Source organism: Poecilia reticulata, linkage group LG21 (assembly GCF_000633615.1).
Source record: "Poecilia reticulata strain Guanapo linkage group LG21, Guppy_female_1.0+MT, whole genome shotgun sequence".
NCBI lineage: Eukaryota > Metazoa > Chordata > Actinopteri > Cyprinodontiformes > Poeciliidae > Poecilia > Poecilia reticulata.
Window position 1 is genome coordinate 10,819,236 of NC_024351.1, and position 19,891 is coordinate 10,839,126.

At 39.0% G+C, this 19,891-nt stretch overlaps 1 protein-coding gene across 1 annotated transcript; it reads left to right on the forward strand.

Moving 5' to 3' along the window:
- The first annotated feature begins 344 nt into the window (after positions 1-344).
- Positions 345-19,587, forward strand: tagapb (T cell activation RhoGTPase activating protein b). Its single transcript, XM_008397522.2, has 14 exons — positions 345-1,301; positions 3,522-3,607; positions 9,946-10,116; positions 12,249-12,422; positions 14,564-14,605; positions 14,871-14,958; positions 15,061-15,114; positions 15,540-15,609; positions 15,863-16,014; positions 16,134-16,295; positions 16,550-16,659; positions 16,997-17,183; positions 17,386-17,467; positions 17,795-19,587. The coding sequence occupies exons 1-14, from the start codon at positions 1,227-1,229 to the stop codon at positions 18,943-18,945; spliced, it is 2,604 nt and encodes an 867-aa protein (XP_008395744.1). The 5' UTR covers positions 345-1,226; the 3' UTR covers positions 18,946-19,587.
- Positions 19,588-19,891: the final 304 nt, after the last annotated feature.

Genomic DNA, 19,891 nt, shown 5'->3' on the forward strand with positions numbered 1-19,891 from the left:
TTGTACAATTTTTTATCATAAAATCGAACTTACTATCTTTAGTTGAAAAAACTGTTATTTTAATGTTATTTCCTACGTTCTAATTTCTGATTGGCTGCCAGTCAAAATTATGAAGCTGCTTTTCTCCTTAAGCTAGCAGAGTTAGCATGTAGCTAACAAGCGCGAAATGGACAAATTTCTGACAAGAAAAAGACAGAAGAACTCACCGAAAACTGAAATAGGAAAATATGAGACAGTATTTATACTAAACGAATGTAGTAATTGTTGAAAATTTGAATAATAAGCTATGCTGCTGTTTTGCAAAGATGAGTAGTGCTGAAAAATTGTACTCGCTACAGCACTACAGTACTTTAGAATATTACTTAAGTCAAAGTAAAAAGTAGTTATCAAAGAAATTACTTGAGTAAGACTACTTAAGTACAGATAGAGAAAATTTAATGTTATCTGTAAATTCCGGTATTTTAAAAACTAGTTCTGAGGGGAATTGATGCACGCTTACAGTAAATGATAAAGTACTTTTAGTAACAATATATAGTGCTAACTATATTCACTTTTTCTCCAAATGGCATTAAAAGTTCGGTAGATAAAAAATAACGTTAAAGCAAAGGTTGTACAAGAGTACGGAAGCCGAGTGCGGACGTTTTCCGCATATTTTTTTCCCCGATGGTTTTCTCGAGATAACGAGTTAACGAGTCCCAGTTGTTGTGGGAATGGATGGTTGTGCTATACATTTGAACACACCAATCATCTGGCAGTAAGTAAAAGAGGAGCCATTTAAATGTTCTGCAAGCGCCTATATTTCACATGTTTTGAACCAATCTATGTGACCCCGATTGCTCAAACATGTCACCCTCATTAGCCTGGAAATGGGGACAAGTGGGGAGGCCCTAATGGGATGCATGACGATCTCATTATGGGACGAAGCTGCCTCACTGGAGCGTAACATCCCAGGCTGGGATGGTGGGTGTTGGTGCAGGAGGGGAGATGTTGGAGTGTTGAGACTGGGACTGCAGCACCATGAGGTCCGCCACAGAAAGCCCCCCTCTCCTGTTTTTGTTTGCCAGGCAAGCCTCCTTTGTTTAAACCCTCATTAGCAGCACTCAATAGAGAAAGTTTTGCAGAACGGGGGAGGGGCTTCGGTTTGCAGCAGCGCTCCTGGCTTCTTGCAGAGCTGATCCTCCAATACTTTGCAAAGTGACTACGGACCTCAAACAGCTCAGGACAGCATGGACCTTACAGATTATGGAGCCGCAGCCATGAGGAGGGGGAGTTATGATGATGCAGCTGCTTCAATGCATCCTGTGAGTATTGATCCAAAATCTAGAGCCAACTTCTGCTTGTTCTGAAATCACAAACGATGGTCTGAACTGGTGGCTTCTGTTGCTGTACAGCCAGAACTATTTAAATGTTTCCCATCAAACATTAAGAGACAGGAAGCATGAATTTAATCTATTAAATTTATTGGCATCCCTTATGGTTCCTTGAAAGTTGATGTAACCTAAGTAGTTTTTCAATTCATACTTTATACTTTTTCATTAATAGTTTTCAAGTTCCATGAGATTCATAAGCATGATTTGGAACGCCCTTCAAACAGGACATATTAGTGAAACAGATGATTTTCACTCTTCGTTAGTAATTAAAACTTGGTTAAATCTACAGGAAAAATCCTTTTTTTCTTTTCTTTTCTTTTTTTTTTTACTATTGCAAATTTAAATGACTCAACTGGGGCTTTTTCTGGACCTGTGTGCTTCGCCCAGATGGGCCTGAGATTCTGCAAATACTCCTGCCGTCGGGTCTGATGGAAAACATTAAGTAGAAAAGCAGTTCATGCTCACTATGGTGAAGGACCTGTGATGCTGTGGGCCTCACCAGATATAAAATTAAACTTCTTCTAGCTGCACTGCGTTAACAAAAGATGTGCCAAATCGTGATTAGTAGATTACTAATTAATTTGTTAAAAACTTCCCCAAAATGCTAATAAATGTTATACTGAAATAAAATGTACAGTGTGAGATTATGCATTTCCTTTGGAAACCATTCCAAGCATTTTTTTTAATCTAAATGCTATTTAGGTGGCCTTCATACAGACTCATTATTTTTGAAAGATAGTTATTAAATATATGCATGTTAAAAATATTTAGATTAACTGTGGGAAAGCCACATTAAAATATTTTTTTACTATTAAAAGATGGAGATAGATAAAAAAGAATTATTAGAGTAGCAAAAGGACTTTAAACTTTTTATTTTTTATTTTTTAAATAACCAACAGAAGGAGTAAGAACAATCTTTTTCTTGGCTTTCGGTGGAAAACCCCCGCCCCCAATTTCGTCATTTTTATTTATTAAAAATTATGTAATATTTCTGCAAATTAAAATTAAACTACACTTTGTACCTCATTCTACCTTTTAGGGGGCGTAGTGAGGCACTTGGCTGTTTTTTCCGTCTTGCTTGGGGGAGGCGATTCTTGAAGATGACTGAAAAATATTTGTATTATTAACAATACAAAAAGTATTATTAATTAAAAGTATTTAAAGAATAAAGGGGAAAGTTTAATTAACGGAGACCCTTTTATTTAGAACTCCAGTTCCTGTTTGTTTGTGTTTTGCTGTGTTTTCCTTCAGCGTCTATTATGCTTCACCTAATTACTCAGTGCAGCAATTAGAGCACAAAAGCAGCCAGCATGAAAACGCTCCTTGTTTTGGATAAAACACACACAAACAAAAAGCTCAAACTTGTGTTTGAGTCTGTTAGGAAAAACTAAGGCATGGTTAAAACCTGTATTTTACTGACTGTGTCATTACTTTTAATTTAAACCTGGCTTGCATAAAGGTGGACTTTTTTTTTCAAAAGGCAACAGTTGTGACGCTTATTCTAAACATGATTTGGAAAAATGATAAATACCAATTATAAGAGTTTTGTTGTAATTTTAAAAGTCACTGTTTCTATTTTTAGGTATTAAAATAAAGAAAAACCTGAAACTTAATAAAAATACCACAGATGTATTTTCTTCCGTGGGATGTTGAGATTTGTGGAAAATGATATAAATATAAAAAAGGATCTGAAAAGCTTCCTCTGTTGTGGAAATTCAATGCAGTTATTCCTTGAGAAAATAAAAATGAATAAAAAAAAACTTGTGTTTGTTATTATATCTGTATTCAAAAACTTTAGTTGGTTCTTTCTCATTATTTAATCAAAAACCATTGTAGATGATCTAACGAGCCACTTGTGGCTCTGGAGTCTCAGCTTACAGATTCCAACTCTAGTTTATCATGTAGATTTGTTTTAACTCGTATTAAAAGAGAGAAAACATCTTATTTTATTTCATTTAGAATATTGTCATGTATTTCTTTTCATTTTATGATCAAATCTTGTTTAATTTAATTTAATCCATCTCTAGTCTTAGTCAGAGAAACATTTTCATTCAGAATCTTTATTAGGAAGTCACCAAAGTCTTTTCCTGTCATAATGCTGCCATGCCTAAATTAACCTAAATTAATCTTTAACCTCCGTTTCTTCTTCAGCACTTCAGACATTTGGCTCAGAGGCGGCGCTCTGCTCCATCCCTCGTCTTTGGGAAGGCCCTTGGGATGCCGTGGTCTCCTATCAGGTGCGAATCATTTACCTCAAGCCGTTGCTACATGTAAACACGTGAAGGTGCATTCACCCACGTGAATTAAGCTTCTGAACTCTTCTGAGATAGAGTTCCCCTCAATTTGTGGTGCTGTTGGTTCTCACAGGTATCTTACATATTGTAAAGTCGAAGAGTCGAATTGAAAGCAGTTGATAATAAAGATAAATAAGAGAAACTAGGTTTCTAGCAGAAAAACTATCAATGTAGTCAAAGGCTAAACTAAAGGTTAAACCACCTGCTTTTCTTACTAATTCTATTATTAGGAAAGTTTCAAATGCCAACATATGTCACCACATTTGCTTAGTCTGCGGATGTTTTTACCAACGAACCTTAATCTTCCATCTAATACTGATTCATAAAACGAAACTGGTCAAAATACCTTGAACTTAATGAAGCAGTTGAAAGGCATTTATTTCCGATGCAGTATTTACAAAAACACATTTCCTGCAGTTTCCTTCTGAAGTTCCGACGCAGGTCAAAATCACAAAACATCTGCAATCATTGGCACGAGCTAATACTTTTAAAACCAGATATAAACAGTGGGGAAAGTCAGTCAAATTATATATTAGACTGAAATATATACAAATAATATTTTCTCAAACTTCTATCTGTTTTGTGAAAGAGTATTAGTCATAATTTCCTAAAATAATCCCAGGGAATGATGCTGCCACTCCTGTACTTCAAAGTTGGTGACTCTTTTCCTGTTTTCCTCCAAATGTTACAACAGTTTTTATGGCCACACACTTAAATTTTGGTTTCAGACCATAAGCCATGTATTTAGAAGTTAATGTTTACAAACCCTAAGCTGCCTTTTTATGTTTCCTGTGGAGTCATGGCTTCTTTCTCTCTGAGTGGCCTTTCAGTCCAGGAAGACACAATACTTAGCTTGATGTGATGTTAGACAAGAAGAAAAGATTATAAAAATGTTTCTGTTAATATTTCTCCAAAATGAATTGACCGTAGGTCCAAACTATTAACATTGATACAAGAACAACACAAAACACTAAATAGTAATCCTTTAATTTGCATGTTTGAAGAGCTTCTTGTGATCCTTTAGCCCAGTAAGAAGAACCGTGTTCTAGTTTAGGTGTCAGACTTCAGAAAGCAGAACTGGCTTAAAACTTTGAGACCAACCAGATCAGAGACGACTAACAGTTTTTTTTATTATTAATCTACATGATTCATTCTGTGCTGATGATATACATAATTATCTCTGAAGTGTGATTTTAAAATGTAACTACACTAATGCTTTTCGGAACTAAACGAAGCGAAAACCAGTTTCTGTCCGTATCACAGTTGCATGCTACGTTTTCTTGATTTATCACGTAAAAACAAATTTAATAAAAGTTCCTGGTTGCAATCTAAAAAAGAAATAACCTTTAAACTTTCTCACATGAGTACTTTTTGAAGCTACTCTACTTCTTCGCAAGCAGGTTTCTGTTTGACTCATCTGTATTTGCTTCCTGTTTGCTTTTGTTTATTACCTGTCTGTTTTTTGTGTTGCTTCATGGTTTGTTTTGTATTTAATTGCATTTTTAGTGTCACCGAAAAAGCATTTGGTTATGTTGTAAGAAACTTCATACAATTCAGAATCACATAATGTAGGACTGTTTATTCGTCGCTGCTAAACACGAGTAATAAAGCTGCCAAATATCTGCATGTTTCTCAAAATCAAACACACACAATTGACTTTAAAGCCTACTTTGTACATTTAGTAAGACACATTTTACTTTTAATGGTATTAGAATATTACAGAAACATAAAAATGTCCCCACACAAACAGGTGGCAGCACTCAGTCTGAAAGTCACACCTCACGCAGAGCAAACAGAGAAAGAAGCACACTTCCTGTCCCCCTGAACCCGCCATGCGTGACACCTGTGACTTCCACCATGTTTACCACTCGGCACGGCCAGGCCGGCCTCAAACACAGATGTCCCCCGAGGGGTTTTACCCACAAACGTTTTGAAACGATACCCTCAAAATACTCTTAAACTTTCCTCTCCGCCATTTTTATGTGTCAACAGGATCTGAGTGATTTAACAACATTTGTCTGTTACGGTTTCAGTTCGCGCTTGGATTTCTATGATTCAAGCCACTTGAATGTGGCAAACAAATACACAAATTCTTAGAAAAAAACCTGTAAATTGTTATCAACTTTTTTTGTACATAAAAGTTTCCTGAAGAAGTTTGTCGTTTAGTTGTCAAACTCATTTTCATTTTGGGCAATATAAAGATCACAAATCTCCTCAAAGGACCAGTTTTGGTAGAAAATATTGATAAAACTACCCATATTAAAAAATAACTGTCTCTGCATTCGATGAGCTCCTCTTAAAGTTAAATAATATTTTCACACATGTAATTTGGCATTATACAGATAAAACTGATTTGATTGATAAAACAATATTTAAGACACAAATGTTATTTGAAGGTTCTAAGTACGTCGCCTTTTCAAGACTATAGGGCCACAAAAACAGTCTTTACATATCCCCTAAAATAAAATTAAAGCTTTAATTTTATTTTAGGAAATACGTTTAACTACTGTACCCTGTTTTGATGTTTTGATAAAACAGTAAAAGCCAAGAAAATCCACCAGACACCTTCTGCCTACTTTAAATCTTGTAAAGTCACACATGTGGGCTCTGTATCGGCCCATCTTGTTTATCAAACGTTTAATCTTTCCAAGCCGTCATCATCAGGGGGCTGCGCGGAGACCCCCGCGGTGGTGGGTGACTTCTTCAGCGCAAAGGAGACAAATGTCAGACACAACCCACCCTCATAAGACCAGCCAGTCAGTCAAAGCTCAGACATTCGACATCATGGAGGAGGGCGGGCTGTGGGTGTTAGTTTCACTCTGGTGGGTACGCCACTGACGTACACATGCTGAGGTTAAACGCAGTTTTATTCTTCTGTTTTTTACTACTATACAATAGTACAAGTGAAAAGCGCTGTCTTTAACATAAAATGAAGCTATGAATTATAATTTTATATCTAAATGATAATTAAAAAGCTTTATCCATAAGACAAAGAAATGTAGTTGAATTCTTGATGTTTTGGTGTGAAAAATTATGACCTCATTTAAAAAAAATGTTTCCAATTCAACCTCAAAAAGCGAGCCAACTCAGCTTCTTATTGACAAAACCACAGATATTAGATCATGCTCTATGTTCTCTTTGCTTTTCTTTTTATTTATGTTGTTTATTTTAGAGTACCAAAAACTCTCACACTGTTTTATTTGTCTTCGTGTTATGAGTCATCAATCGTAGGCCACAGAGAAAACGCAGGGAAACCACCTCCGTGGAAGCGATTTGAATTTCTGCTCCTAACCAAGAGGTAGAGGGATGAGCAAACACCAAAGCTGGTTTCACACTCGCTCAACACAAACCAGTTTGATCTCAGCTTCGACCAGCTTAGACACAAACATCAACAAAAGTGACTTTCCTGGATTCGGTTAATCACTTAAGGCAACTTTTCCGTAACAAATATGGTCCATTTGTTTATCATATTTGACAATCTTCTTCACGTGTTTTTTGGAAAACGGTTGCTAGTTTTTTTTTTACACAGAAGGAAAATGAACCCCTTTGAAGTTTAGCTGCACCTTTGTGTTGTGCTTCCTGATACCTACGAGTCCTTTCTTCCCTGAGTAGGCAGTCTAGTTTTAATGTACACACACAACCATCTATGTGAATTAGAATGTCATTAAGACGTTTATTTCAGTAACTCGATTCAAAAAATGAACTAAATCCTATAGAGTAACTCCACACAGAGTGACATATTTCAAGTATTTCTGGTAATTCTGATATTTATGGATTACAGCCAAGAAATACAAAGTTCAGTTTTGTGGAAAACTAAATTAGGCCATAAGCCCAATGAAAAAATAAATAAAATTATGTCAAAATAGCAACCTACTGAAAAGTATGTGCTTGCAATTTTTCGTCTGTGTTCTTTTTCCATAAATTACTGCTTCGGTGCGGTGCGTCTCGTGTATATTTTCTGTGGGATTTAGGTCAGATGAGTCAGGTTGCAAACAAAGCATAGTGACACCATGGCCTTTAAAGTGAGTATTGTTACTGTTGTGTGGGTAGATGCCAAGACCTGCTGAAAAGCTGCTGATTTTCCAAAAAATTAAATCCAAAATTTACCTGAAAAGAGGACTTTGGAAACACAGAGCAATTCCACTTTTTCTCCTCAGTTCATGCAAGTTGCTTCTAACGTTGTCCCTCATTCAGTCTAGTCTGTAAGAATCTCTCACAAACTCTTGAATCAGCATTGCTACAATATTCATAGGATGCCACTTTATGTGTCGATGGGCATTTTTTTCTTCCACTTAACTTTCCCATGATATTCTTGGGTACACAGCAATAAACACTTAAAGTCAACACACTGAATGTAACAGAAAGTTATCTTTTTGAGTTGAATTTCAATTGTAGAGTACGTTACTGAGGTGAGTTATTAAACTTTTTAATGATCTCCTAAAGCATCGAGTGAACTGACTTTTATTAGGATGTGTCTGTAACTCCCCATAACAAATTAAAGTTTGCCCTCATCTGTTTCTGCTCAGACAACCGGTTAGAGGAAGTTGAAATATTTTGAAGTGCCTTTGAAATATGAGCGCTGTACGTGTCTGGCACTATAAAACGTTTAATATAAAAGCTTGTATATAGAGAACGTAGCTGTATTAACAGTTTGTTTCACGCTTTTGCTTTAGAAGCCTGAGTTTCAATATAGCAAAACTTTTTTTAAGCCTTATAACTTTATATAAAGCACGACCACAAGTATATTTTTCATAATTATAAAAATTAACAACTATCACACTCAACATTTTAATGTGCATGGATGAATAGCAACCTAAAATTAAGCTGCTGATTGTACCCTACAAGTCGCAACTATAATTGGTTCAGCATTTTGCGACCATATAAACTAAGTGAGCTGCCTATCACTACAGTTCTACAGTATTTAAAGACGCCGCTGGGCATTTGTACCACCTACAGAGCTGTGAAAAGTATTGGAGACCTTTTGGCTTTATTGTGTGTTTCACTTACATGTTTCAGATCATAAAACTTATAATGTGTCCTGAAACAGCAAAGCTGCCCCAGAAGGTCATGCTGGCATTATAACAACTGTTGGTGTGACTTTTTTGTTGTTGTTAAACCCCAAATGCAAAGAGTGTTTCACAAAAACAAAGGCAATGTTCTACCTTTGTCTTTCCATTAAACAGAACAATTTCTCAGAAGTTTACATTTTTATAAGTTAATAACAATATATTTTAGTCTTTGTTAAGATTAGTTTCTATAATACATAAAATATGACATTGAAGTAAAACAGAAGTAGACAGTAAGAGGGCAAATACTTTTTTTCACAGAGGAGCTAGTTGGGTACAGTGTCAGCATTATAGTTAGCTAGGCTAACTGTTATCGTCTTTATTAGGACAAACAATTTGAAACTGTTGCAAATGTTGCATAAAATACCAATTTGTGTTGTCCAGAAAAACTACAATTCCAATCTGTGACGTTTTAAAATAAAATGTAAAGAATAAAGCCAGAAATGTTAGCATGTCTGCTTGTTAGCCTGTTAGCTTATCAACTTAACAGTCACTTTTGTTATGATGTTTTACTAAGAGAGCAATAAGGTTTTTGAAAGCATCAGCATAATAATTACAATAGCTATATTGCCTGTAGTAGTCGGTATGAATGCTTTTACATAAATGGAGAATAAGTCAGTTAAAATGTTAATTATATGTCATTAGTGTGAATGCAGGAGTTTTTATATTTTTGTGCTGTTTTATAAAGGGTTTTGGTTTTTTCCTGCAGAGTTTTGTCCAACACTTCAAATCAAAGAGAACCATATAAGATTACCCTGTAATTGAATACATTTCATTTACAATTAAATTATGAAACATTTTAATGCTAATGATGTTCGATTCCAGTATTGTTCTTCAAGTTCTCTACAACCAGAACTTTCTACAGTATATGACTATTTGAGGTTTTCACTACTCGAGACATCGAGACATGAATAAAAAACAAACCAGCAATAATAAAATTTAGAAAGCAGGAAGTGTCCACAACTTGCCTGGATTTACCCTTTTTACACTTGCTATTTCAAACCGATACTAACCCAGACCATCTGCTTTGTTTTTCTAACGATGACCTTTACAAATTTATTAATTTGAATAGGGTGATTTCCCAGCAGTTTAAGGATTTGAACTTCTCTTTCCATTAAAGGCAGGATCTAGGAAGCAGCCTTCATTCTTCTGGAGTCTGTTTGGCCTGGTTAGGCTGAGAATCACTCATTCTTTGGTGTGTGTCCTCTGTCTCAGGGAAGAGGCTCCCTGCTGGGTGTCTGTTGAACAGAGTCCGTTTGTCCTTGGTTTGACCAGCGAGAACGGTGAGCTGCTGCTGGACGAATGCGTCCAAGTCACTGAGGGGACAAAGACTAAGGAGCGACACCTGTTTCTTTTCACTGATGTCCTCATCTTCGCAAAACTAAAGTAAGTTTTCCCCACATTCCTATGGATATATCGTTTGAATTAATCTGGAACATCTAGTTGAGTGGAGTTGATTTATAAGCTTAGAGTTTTTTTCTTCTTCTTCTTTTTAATGGGCTTTCTGTTGAAAATGCCACATGTTTGTTACAGAGTAAAAATGGGGAAGTAGAAACAAACTGTGTATTTTTGAACTGCATGCTTGGACTGTTGGGGAATCTCCCAGCAACGCAGCCCAGTCACACTGAGTTTACATTAATAGAAAAAGAAAGCAGGGTGCTTCCCTGTGAGAGACGTTATTAGATGGGGAAATCAAAGGTATTCCCTTGAAATTTTGTTTTTCTCAGATACGTATTTCAAACCATAAGTAACTTTTATCTGCTTTTAATTTAAGTCAAAGTGCCGATACAGGTACAACATAAATTAACTGTAGTAAAAAGAATCATCTAGCTTTTCTAACCCACAGAACTACTTTAAAACAAACCTTAACAACTTTCACTGTACTTTGTCTCACAGCTCAGTTTAGATCCAATCTGTTTGTAAAAGTCGGTGGAAGTTTTATAGCTTTTGAGTGGGAGGATTTTCACAGTCATCTCTATACCACAACCTACCCACTGTTCCTGTAGATATGCACAGCTGGGACAACAGCACGCTACAGTAAACCTGTTCATGAGCACCAATTACTTCCACAGATGACTTTACGCATCATTACTCATTTTTCACATTTCTTTTGGAGAGACTGCCAGTTGTTTTGGTCACGTGATAAAAGTTGTTTACTGTGTCTTGCTTTAGACACTTTACTTTCAAATTTTTTGATGATTACGTTAGTTGGGGAAAAGATGGTTGGAAAACTGCTTTGGATCATTCACTGTTACAGTTAAAGATGGAAAACTCAATTGGAAAACTGTACAAGACTATTACAAGACCTTGTAATAGCCTTGGTCAGCTTTTTGTTACATACCACTGAGAATTTCTACCTACACACACAATCACATACAGCTCTGGAAAAAATAAAGAGACCACTGCAGTGAACTCCATTGAAAACCTCATGGTTATTCCACCAAATATAGATGTCTGAACTCTTCCTGAGTTAAAACATCAGTATTGTTGTTTCTAAGTGAATATGAACTTGTTTTCTTTGAATTATTCAAGGTCTGAAAGCACTGCATCTTTTTCATTATTTTGACCATTGCTCATTTTCTCCAAATAAATGCTAAATTTGTCAGCAGTTCATGGAATAAAAGAACAATGCTCATTTTACTCAAACATATACCTATAAAAAGTAGGTATATGTTAATATTAAGTGGTCTCTTTATTTTTTCTAGAGCTGTATGTGTGTAGAAAATTTGATTTCAAATGGGATTTTTAAACATTGTATTTTTTGAATTGTTAATTGCTTATATAAGTTTGATGCTGGTCAAGACAGGATAAAAAAATGGCACCCACCAATGTATGTGCCACCTAAGGCTGCATCATTCACACCAATCCTGTTTAGTTCACTTTAATCAAACTCTGGCTCGTTTGCCTAGAAAGTCCAGTTTGTTTGGAGAGGTGTGAATGTGTAATCGAACTCTGATCCCTGCTCTGCCTACCAACCTAGGTCTCGGTTCGGTTGGTATGTGAATGCAAAGCGGACCGGAGACCACTTCAAAAGAAGGAAGTGAACTATAGTGCAGGACATTCTAGTTAAATTTAACCAAAACAAGCGTGGAAGTCTAGAGCCAAAGGGAGAAATGGCTCACGGTCGTACGGATGCTGTTTTGTTGGGTGTTTCACTCAAATATCAGCCTGTTAGTTTTAGAGCACAGGTAGTGAACTGCACATATAGGGAAATTAATTGAAATGTCAAGAACAAATGTAACCTAAAACATCATTTCTCTGTTTCAACAGTGAATGATAAACAGTGGATGGTTTGGAAATTAAACCTCTTTAAAACACTCGTCAACAACAAAACTCTTCAAAACAAAACTACTTTCTGATCATTTTGTTTACAAAGTCTAAAAGAAAAGTCAATAAATAAGATAGAAATTTATGGAACTGAGACTTGCACCACATGGACGCCAAACATAGACATAAATAGAAATCAGAAAAATGATTTAGCTCTCTTATTGCTTCTCTTTTCGGTTCTGCTGAAACAGGTCAACAGCCAGCTACCGCCTAAAGCAAAGAGTGAACTTGGAGGACGTTTGGCTTTGTGACTTTGAGGAGGAAGAGGAAGAAGAGGAGGACGATAGTGGGACAGCGGGGGACGTTGATCCCAGGCTGACTCTTGTCCTGGCTTGGGCTCTCACTTTTTGTATCGTGTGTTTTCGGTGAGAGGTCAAACACACAGTACTTGACTCACACACAAACAGCTGCATGTAAGCAGGTTGATGTGTCTCAAGCAGGATCATGCATTTGTGTAGCAATGAGTATCTTCATGTGATCATTACTTCATCCATGCAGTTTTCAACACTTCTTAAGCAAGCAGGAATAATGAACCCCTGGTTATTCTTTCTTTTAAAGTGAAAGGATATTTGGTTTTTAAAACTTTTCCCTGAAATGTGTGACAGGTGTATCTGTTGTGGTGCATTCACACCAAACGTGTTTTGTGCCTTACATTCAAAGTCTCTTTGAAGGCACATCGAGGGCGCGTAAGGTGCGTAAGACGCGTAAGACGCGTAAGACACGCAGGATGCGTCAGATGCGTCAAAATTGCTCTGGTTGTTGTCTCCCTTTGCCAGCCAGTTTGTCAGACGCTCAAAACGCTCCCAAGGCTCCAAATCGCACCACACTGGACAAGCGAAACCTCGACGCGCCCCCACATACAGTAGACTTTGAATGCAGACCAGAGACACCTGAAGCGTGAAACGCGTTTGATGTGAATGCACCATTGGGGTATGTCTATTCTATACCAACTTTGAACGTCTAGACTGACAATTTACCCGTTAGTCTTACCAGAATAACTCAAGTTCAGACAGAATGGATGGATGGATGGCACACATTCTCAATTGGATTTCATTCTGGACTTTGACTTTGATAGCTGTTTCTGTATGTTTAAAAGGAATCTATTATGTACATCTCAAATTTTGCCTGATTTTATACTTTCGTTTGGGTCTCTACTGGTTCCAAAAAAATAGCCTAAGTGCTTAAGAAAATCACCAAGATGTTTTTGGCAACAAAAAGTTTATTCTGTTGGTGTCTGGAAAATGATCCCTGTCAAAAACCTCCCTAACATAACTTCACAAATCAGCAGGCACTGCCCGTCACCTAGCAACCGCGCTGAATTCCAGACCGTCGCCTAGCAACCCAGGTGAAGCTCTTGCACATTTAGTTAGCTACATTTACCGCTGTATGCGCCGTACAATGTCTGCTGAAAATTACAAGTGTTTTGTTGTTGACTTACCATACAGAAACCACTTTGTCCTTTCTTATTAGTATGTGACAAAATATGAAAATGTGAAATGGGAATGAAAACCTTTGAAATTTGGTGTAAACAGTTTTTTTCCTCAAAATGTCTTTATGCAAATCATTAACCGAGAGCATGTGCACATATTCAGTAGTAGAGTGGTCATATGATATGTGGCCTTTCGGAAAATGAGGAAGCACCGAAAAGAAAGTTGGCCTGGAGCATCACAAGACAAAAACTCTACAACAAAAACAGGAAGTTTGGACATCGCCGCAAAGCACGTCTCCGTCTGAGGGAATTAACGGCAGAGGCTGGCAAGAAATGCAGGCCTTTACTGTAAGGACGAAGTGCAGGAAAAACCTTACTCATCCTTTGTAGTCAAGACTTTGTGATTGGCTAAAAGGGAATGAAAGTGTATTTTTCCCTACTGTGAATTTCTGATCACTAAAGCTGCACCAGATGACAAATTGCTCATTTGTGGTGCTTAGTGACTCCCACGTTTCTCGCAAAGTCATCACAATCGAACACTGGGACTGTGTTTTTCACCCATTTTTGTATTCCAAGAAACTGATTAATACCCAAGTGGGTTTTGAGTTGTTGTGTTTAAAGATGAGAACCCTTCTCTTTTTGTCTGTCTGACTGGACTTGAGTTATGATTCACCGTGTGAAGGTTTCACATTCGCTTCGAGTTGGAGCCTTGGATAAACAGCGTGTCGGCATTTTAACAGACAAAACACGAGTGCCGGCCGGTATATCTGATGTTTCAATGCCGAAACCTCACAGGTGAGCACGTGGGTACGCGTATTTGGGTCGCCGTCCTGTTTCCACTGGTGGACACAAAGCCACCGCAGCGCTGCACGTCTATGAGGAAGTGGAAGGTGTCTGAATGGGGCATGCCGTGACGCTGCTTCCTCTCCCCATGACTGAGATACACTTTCCACCAGAGTTGTTAAAAGACGCAGTGGGTGCGCGGCTCGTCTCATTCCTCCCACTGTCAGTCGAGAAGCGTGTTGGAGTCGCTCTGTGGATTTAGTAACTCATACCATGCTGTTTTCTCGCCCACAGCTCGCCTGAGGTGAAAGAACGCTGGTCAGATACTCTTCACAGGTGAGGTCAATATTTAATCCTTTTTACCAAATTTACATATTTTACATGTTTTCTGACTACTGGTGCAGCTAAATATTAAGATCAGGTGGACTGTTGAGTTGAAGCTAAAAATTGATTCATCAAATTCCTGAATGAAGGTTTTGGTTATTATAAACATTGAAACTCATGAGGATTCACTGTTTAAACTCTTAACACCGAGTTTAGAGCAGATCTTGATAGAAACGTGCAGCATTTTGAAAACATTTTATATTTATCGCCATTGCAGAAAAATTAGAGACGCAAAAACAAGGACTGGTTGTGCTTCTTCCTCACCCCCGGACGTCCTCATGAAGGTGTTGAGTGGCAGCATCGCTGTAAGTTTGCACTGCCACGTTAAACTGGAACTCCATTGAACAACAATTCAAGCTTACTGTTAAACAATTGCACTTCTCATAACATCTTTCTTTTGGTTACAGACTAAAACTCTAACAGGAGGTGGCATGGAGCAAATAATTGTGCTTACACCGGAGGTAGGTCAAAAGATAAAGTTATTGTGATCAAAAAGTTGTTTTTTTGTGTAAATAAAAAACACATTTTTTTTGTGTAAATATGTATATATATATATATATGTATACACTGCTCAAAAAAATAAAGGGAACACTTAAGTGTTCCCTTTATTTTTTTGAGCAGTATATATATATTTAATGCAAGTGTAGATATGTGCAGGATGTACAGTACGACTTTATATTGTTGCAAAAATCTGATAAGGAGATGGGAGGTGACTGCTTATGCCTCTGGTTACATAACCTTTGATCATTCATTTTGGACATGTTGCTAAGTGCTATGTGGTTTAAAATTGAAAAAGAGCCCCCGATTCTTCTGCTTTTGCTCTTGCGTGCTCATGTTCCTCTTCCATGTTCATCACCACATCTCTTTTCCTTTATTATGTTGCCAGGGTGATGCGAAGAGCTGCGCTTTGTCAAAGCAGTTGAACAATCAAGAGGAGCGACTGACACAATCCTCTGGTGAGTTTGAACAATTTTTGCACACGTCTTCCTCTGTGTCTCTCTCTCTCTCTCGGGGTGGCTATGGTGCAGGTCTCTGCCACCGTGCAGAGGGGGAGGGCCCATTAGGTTTGAAAAATTAACCGCAGAGTCGAAAAAAAAAGAAAAATCTAGCGCCTGCTTAGGAACAAAACAAACTTTTGTTTGCACCGCACTTGACTCAGTCATGTGATGTGTTACCAGATTATGCTAACGGTGCATTTGTCGTCTTCAGAAACCAAATGGAACCTGGTGAGGAACAGGATGAAGCTCAGGAGGACTTCCAGCAAGGCATGCCACGCAAATAAAGGCACCAAGAATCAGCTGTTTGGGCAGCCACTTAGCAACATCTGCCCAGATGACTACTCGCTTCCCAAACCCATCACAGTAAGTTTATTTTGAAATGTTGAACCTGAAAGGAAGCACAAAAATCTTTTATCCCATGTTTCTGAACAGCAAACACCTACTTTGCTGCATGTTTACTCACTGCATCTTACTCCCATCAGGACCTGCTGCTGCTGCTGAGGAAGAGGGGCCCGTCTGCGGAGGGAGTGTTTCGGAAGCCTTGCAACACCCGGCTGATGAAGGACCTCAGGGAGCAGCTGGATAACGGCACAGACGTGGACCTGGAGGGTCAGCAGGTCCATCTGCTGGTCGGACTGCTCAAAGTGAGTAACACAGAACACACTGGCATTCTTAAGATTAAATCGCCTTTTTTTTTTTTACAACTAGAAATATTATTGGTTTGCAAAAAAACCCCACATTGTTACAACAATTTACCGCAGCTACTATCCGTTTTTCATCATAGCTGCCTTTAACACTAAAGAAACCATCTGTACTATGAAGGATCTTAAACCATCTTAGAATTTTTTTTTTTTTTTACTGTTCCTGCAGCTCATTTCTTTTTACTTTATTTTTGCAGTGTTTCCTGAAGGAACTTCCCCACAGCCTGCTCAGGTCTGACCTTTACAACAGGTGGACAGCAGCTCTGGACCATGAAGACACCGAGCAGCGAACTCTGGAAATCAGAAAGTGAGTAAAACTACACCCACTCCCAACTGGTCTGCCCAGAGACATTTTTATCACCTGCATCCTCTTTTCAATGGAAGATGTGGTATTTATATGTGGAAGGACATCTTTTGTGTCTTTTTTTTATCAATGCTTGTGCGGTTAACAGCAGTCAAAGGTTTCTCTGAGTGGAGTTTTTTTTCTGCAGAATATCCCCTGTCTTCCATCTGTAGGCCGTACAAAAGCCACTTCTTCTTTCTGTGTCTGATCAGTTTAAAAAAGGGAACAAACTCTGAGCAAGTTGAAGACCGCCAAACTTATCTCCTTCCTGTTCTTTTTCTCTTCCTTCCTCCGCTGCCAGGGTACTCGATGATCTTCCGGGGCCCAACAAACTCCTCCTGCAGCACCTGGTCTGCCTCTTCCACTGCATCCTGGAGAGCTCGGACATCAACAAGATGGACGCCTCCAATCTGGCCGTGTGCATCGGCCCCACCCTGCTGCAGCTGGATGGCACGCCGCTGGACGTGCAGAGGGAAAAGATGCAGAAGGTAGTAACTCTTGAGATGAATGTGCTCTCTCACTTTTTCTGCTTTGAAGCTTTGTGGTTTGCTGTGCAGAAAACCTCATGAATTTTCACAAGCCAGATCACACTTGCAAGGGACTCTTACCTCTAGATTATGGTGTAGAAACGAAATTATGTTCTGTCTGGATTGTTTTACAGTCTTTTTCCTCTCTTTTTTTTTCCTGCAGGCCACAGAACTAACTCAGTTCCTGATTGAGAACTGCATGATTCTTGGAGAAAATATTCCATGCTTGCTGGATACAGATGAAGGTAATTAAAGACTAACTCATAATTAGAGTCCAAGGTGTGGCCTTTAAAATTCTTTCCTTTGGCAGTGGTTAGCTAACAAAATATAAAACAATTGATTCAAAAATTTGGGAAATTCAGTGAAGCCATTTTCATGTTTTGGATCTTTAATGATATACATTTTATATACAAATAAACAAACTTTTGCATGAATTTTGTGGGCCACCAGTAGTTCAAATTTGCCAGTTTAGGTCCCAGGGGCATGAAGTTTAGACACATTTTCTCTAGAGACTAAACCAACACATACACTGTATCTATTTGTGTTAACTGTGTCTCTTTCCCACCATGTAGACTCCCTTTCCTCAGTCCACCACGACTCTGCGTACGACAGCACTGACCCGGATGGCGATGGAGAGGCGGGAGAGAAGAGAAGCTCCACAGTTGGAGGCCGTGGCTCGTCTTCTTCATATTCATCCCTCAGTCCCAGCATAACCACCTCGTCCTGGCAGTCCGACGCCGCCTTCAACAACAAGGCTCCCTTCAACCGCCGCTGCTCCGAGCCCATCCTCCTCCTCCCGGAGAGTCTGGAGAACCTGTGCAGCCACGCCAGGAGCCACGACGACTGCTCCATGCAGCGGGACGACTTTGATGGCCAGCCGCTGAAAAAGCAGATCTCAGACGACTCCTTCTTGCTGAAAAGCCGCGGTGGAGCCAGCTCGGTTTTGTCTTTCCCCAAGCTGAGCTGCAGCTCCAACATGGATCTGCTGCCTTACATGGGCAAGGACTGCTCTTGTTCTTCCCTGGAGAGCACCGCCTCGAACCAGTCGGAGAGCTCCGTCTTCACCAGTTCCCCCATGGGCTCACCAAGGAGTTCCAAGAAGGACAACAGTCAGGCATTGGTGACGACAAACGGCAAGCTGGACGTTCCCAGGCCGATTTCAGAGGAGAAGAGGCGATCGCAGTCCATGAGGGTGACCTCTAAGGTCCTGATGAGAACCAGGAGCTTGGGTGCCTTCAGCAGAAGCAGCCTAAAGAAGGACGCTCAGAAGGAAAACCCCTTCCCAGAGACTCTTCAAGAGGATTCGCAGAGTGAAGCAGATCCCTCCGCCGACGTTCTGCACAAGCCACGCCCTCTGTCTGCCATTGAAGTGTTCAAGCGAGTGGACAGCAAGCTGCCCTCCAGGCCTCCATCGTATGAGCAGGCAGTGCAGAACATAGCGCCCCCGCCACATTACAGCTCCATGACCGTACAGGACGCCATAACACAGATTAGGAGGTCCCGCCCTTCCTCTGTGAACTATGACCTTCCAGTCAGAGAGTACTCATACAACCAGGACTGCTTCTCTCAAACGGCACAGGACACAATCGTGGAGCAGCGGCAGCCGTTTCGCCAGAGGGCGATGTCCGAGTCGGTGTCCAAGGGTCAGCATGAGATGGTGTCCCGGAGATGCAGCCAGCCAGTGTTCGAGGAATTTTCATATGCAAAGGAGTCTTACGTTTGAAAATACTAAAAACGTTCCTCTAAAGTAGAAATAATTGAGTGAAGCTGAAGCAAAGAGTTTGTTTCTTTCTGTCCCAGATTCGATCACAGTTTTTGTATAGTTGGTCTTCCAATGATGCCAGCATGTTTCTCTATGCATTGTAAATATGCTTGCAGCACAATTTTTGTACAGAAACGTTTATTTTTCACCTTTTTGTTTGAATGAATGTCAGCGATGTGCCTCCTGTGAAGTTGCACATCCCCAGTAGTACTATTAAAGTACAAACATTACATTATATGTAGTTACCATGATAGATATTTAGTCTATCGCCTTGTGAAGCTATGAACACAGTTTGCTGTGGATGAAATATGCTACGAGTTTCTATGTTTGGTGTGTTTTATGTGCAACACATGACATCAAGCACAGTTCATTTTTCTTTCTGGTTTTGCTTTTTGTGAATGCACTTCACTTTTCACAGTCTTCCTCTTCCACTACACTAAAGCACTTTTAACAACGACTAGTTATGCTTTTCCTATTTGTATGCTAAATTGTAAATAGGTTTACACGCCAGAAGATACAAATGTCTGATATTTGTAAAGCCCAAATAATATAAATGGTTCTAGATGACTCTGTGAGAAAATAAAATAAAAATAAAGTACAAAAAAATAAAGTAAGTCTTGGCTGTCTTTTTAAGAGCTCTTTTTTGTAAGTCTTTGATTTAAATAAACGGAGGCCTCATTTGTTGCATCCTAAGCTCATTAGCAGCAGAATTAATGAAAAAACGTAGCAAATAACTTGCTGGGCTCCACTTCCTTTTACTTGATGTGTTGCATAATGACAGCAGCCAGCCTTATTAAGAGAACAGCATGTTCTGGCTCACGCTGCCTGCTAAAACTGATAGAAACCAGACAGCGTCACATGGACGGATTTGGTTTTTCTGCGAATTGCTGTTCCTCTTCTCTGTGAT

Coding starts and splice junctions, on each gene's coding strand:
- tagapb (XM_008397522.2), top strand. CDS start 1,227: ATGGACCTTACAGATTATGGAGCCGCAGCCATGAGGAGGGGGAGTTAT. Junction 16,015..16,133: donor CGCTTCCCAAACCCATCACA/GTAAGTTTATTT, acceptor TACTCCCATCAG/GACCTGCTGCTGCTGCTGAG. Junction 17,468..17,794: donor CTTGCTGGATACAGATGAAG/GTAATTAAAGAC, acceptor CCCACCATGTAG/ACTCCCTTTCCTCAGTCCAC.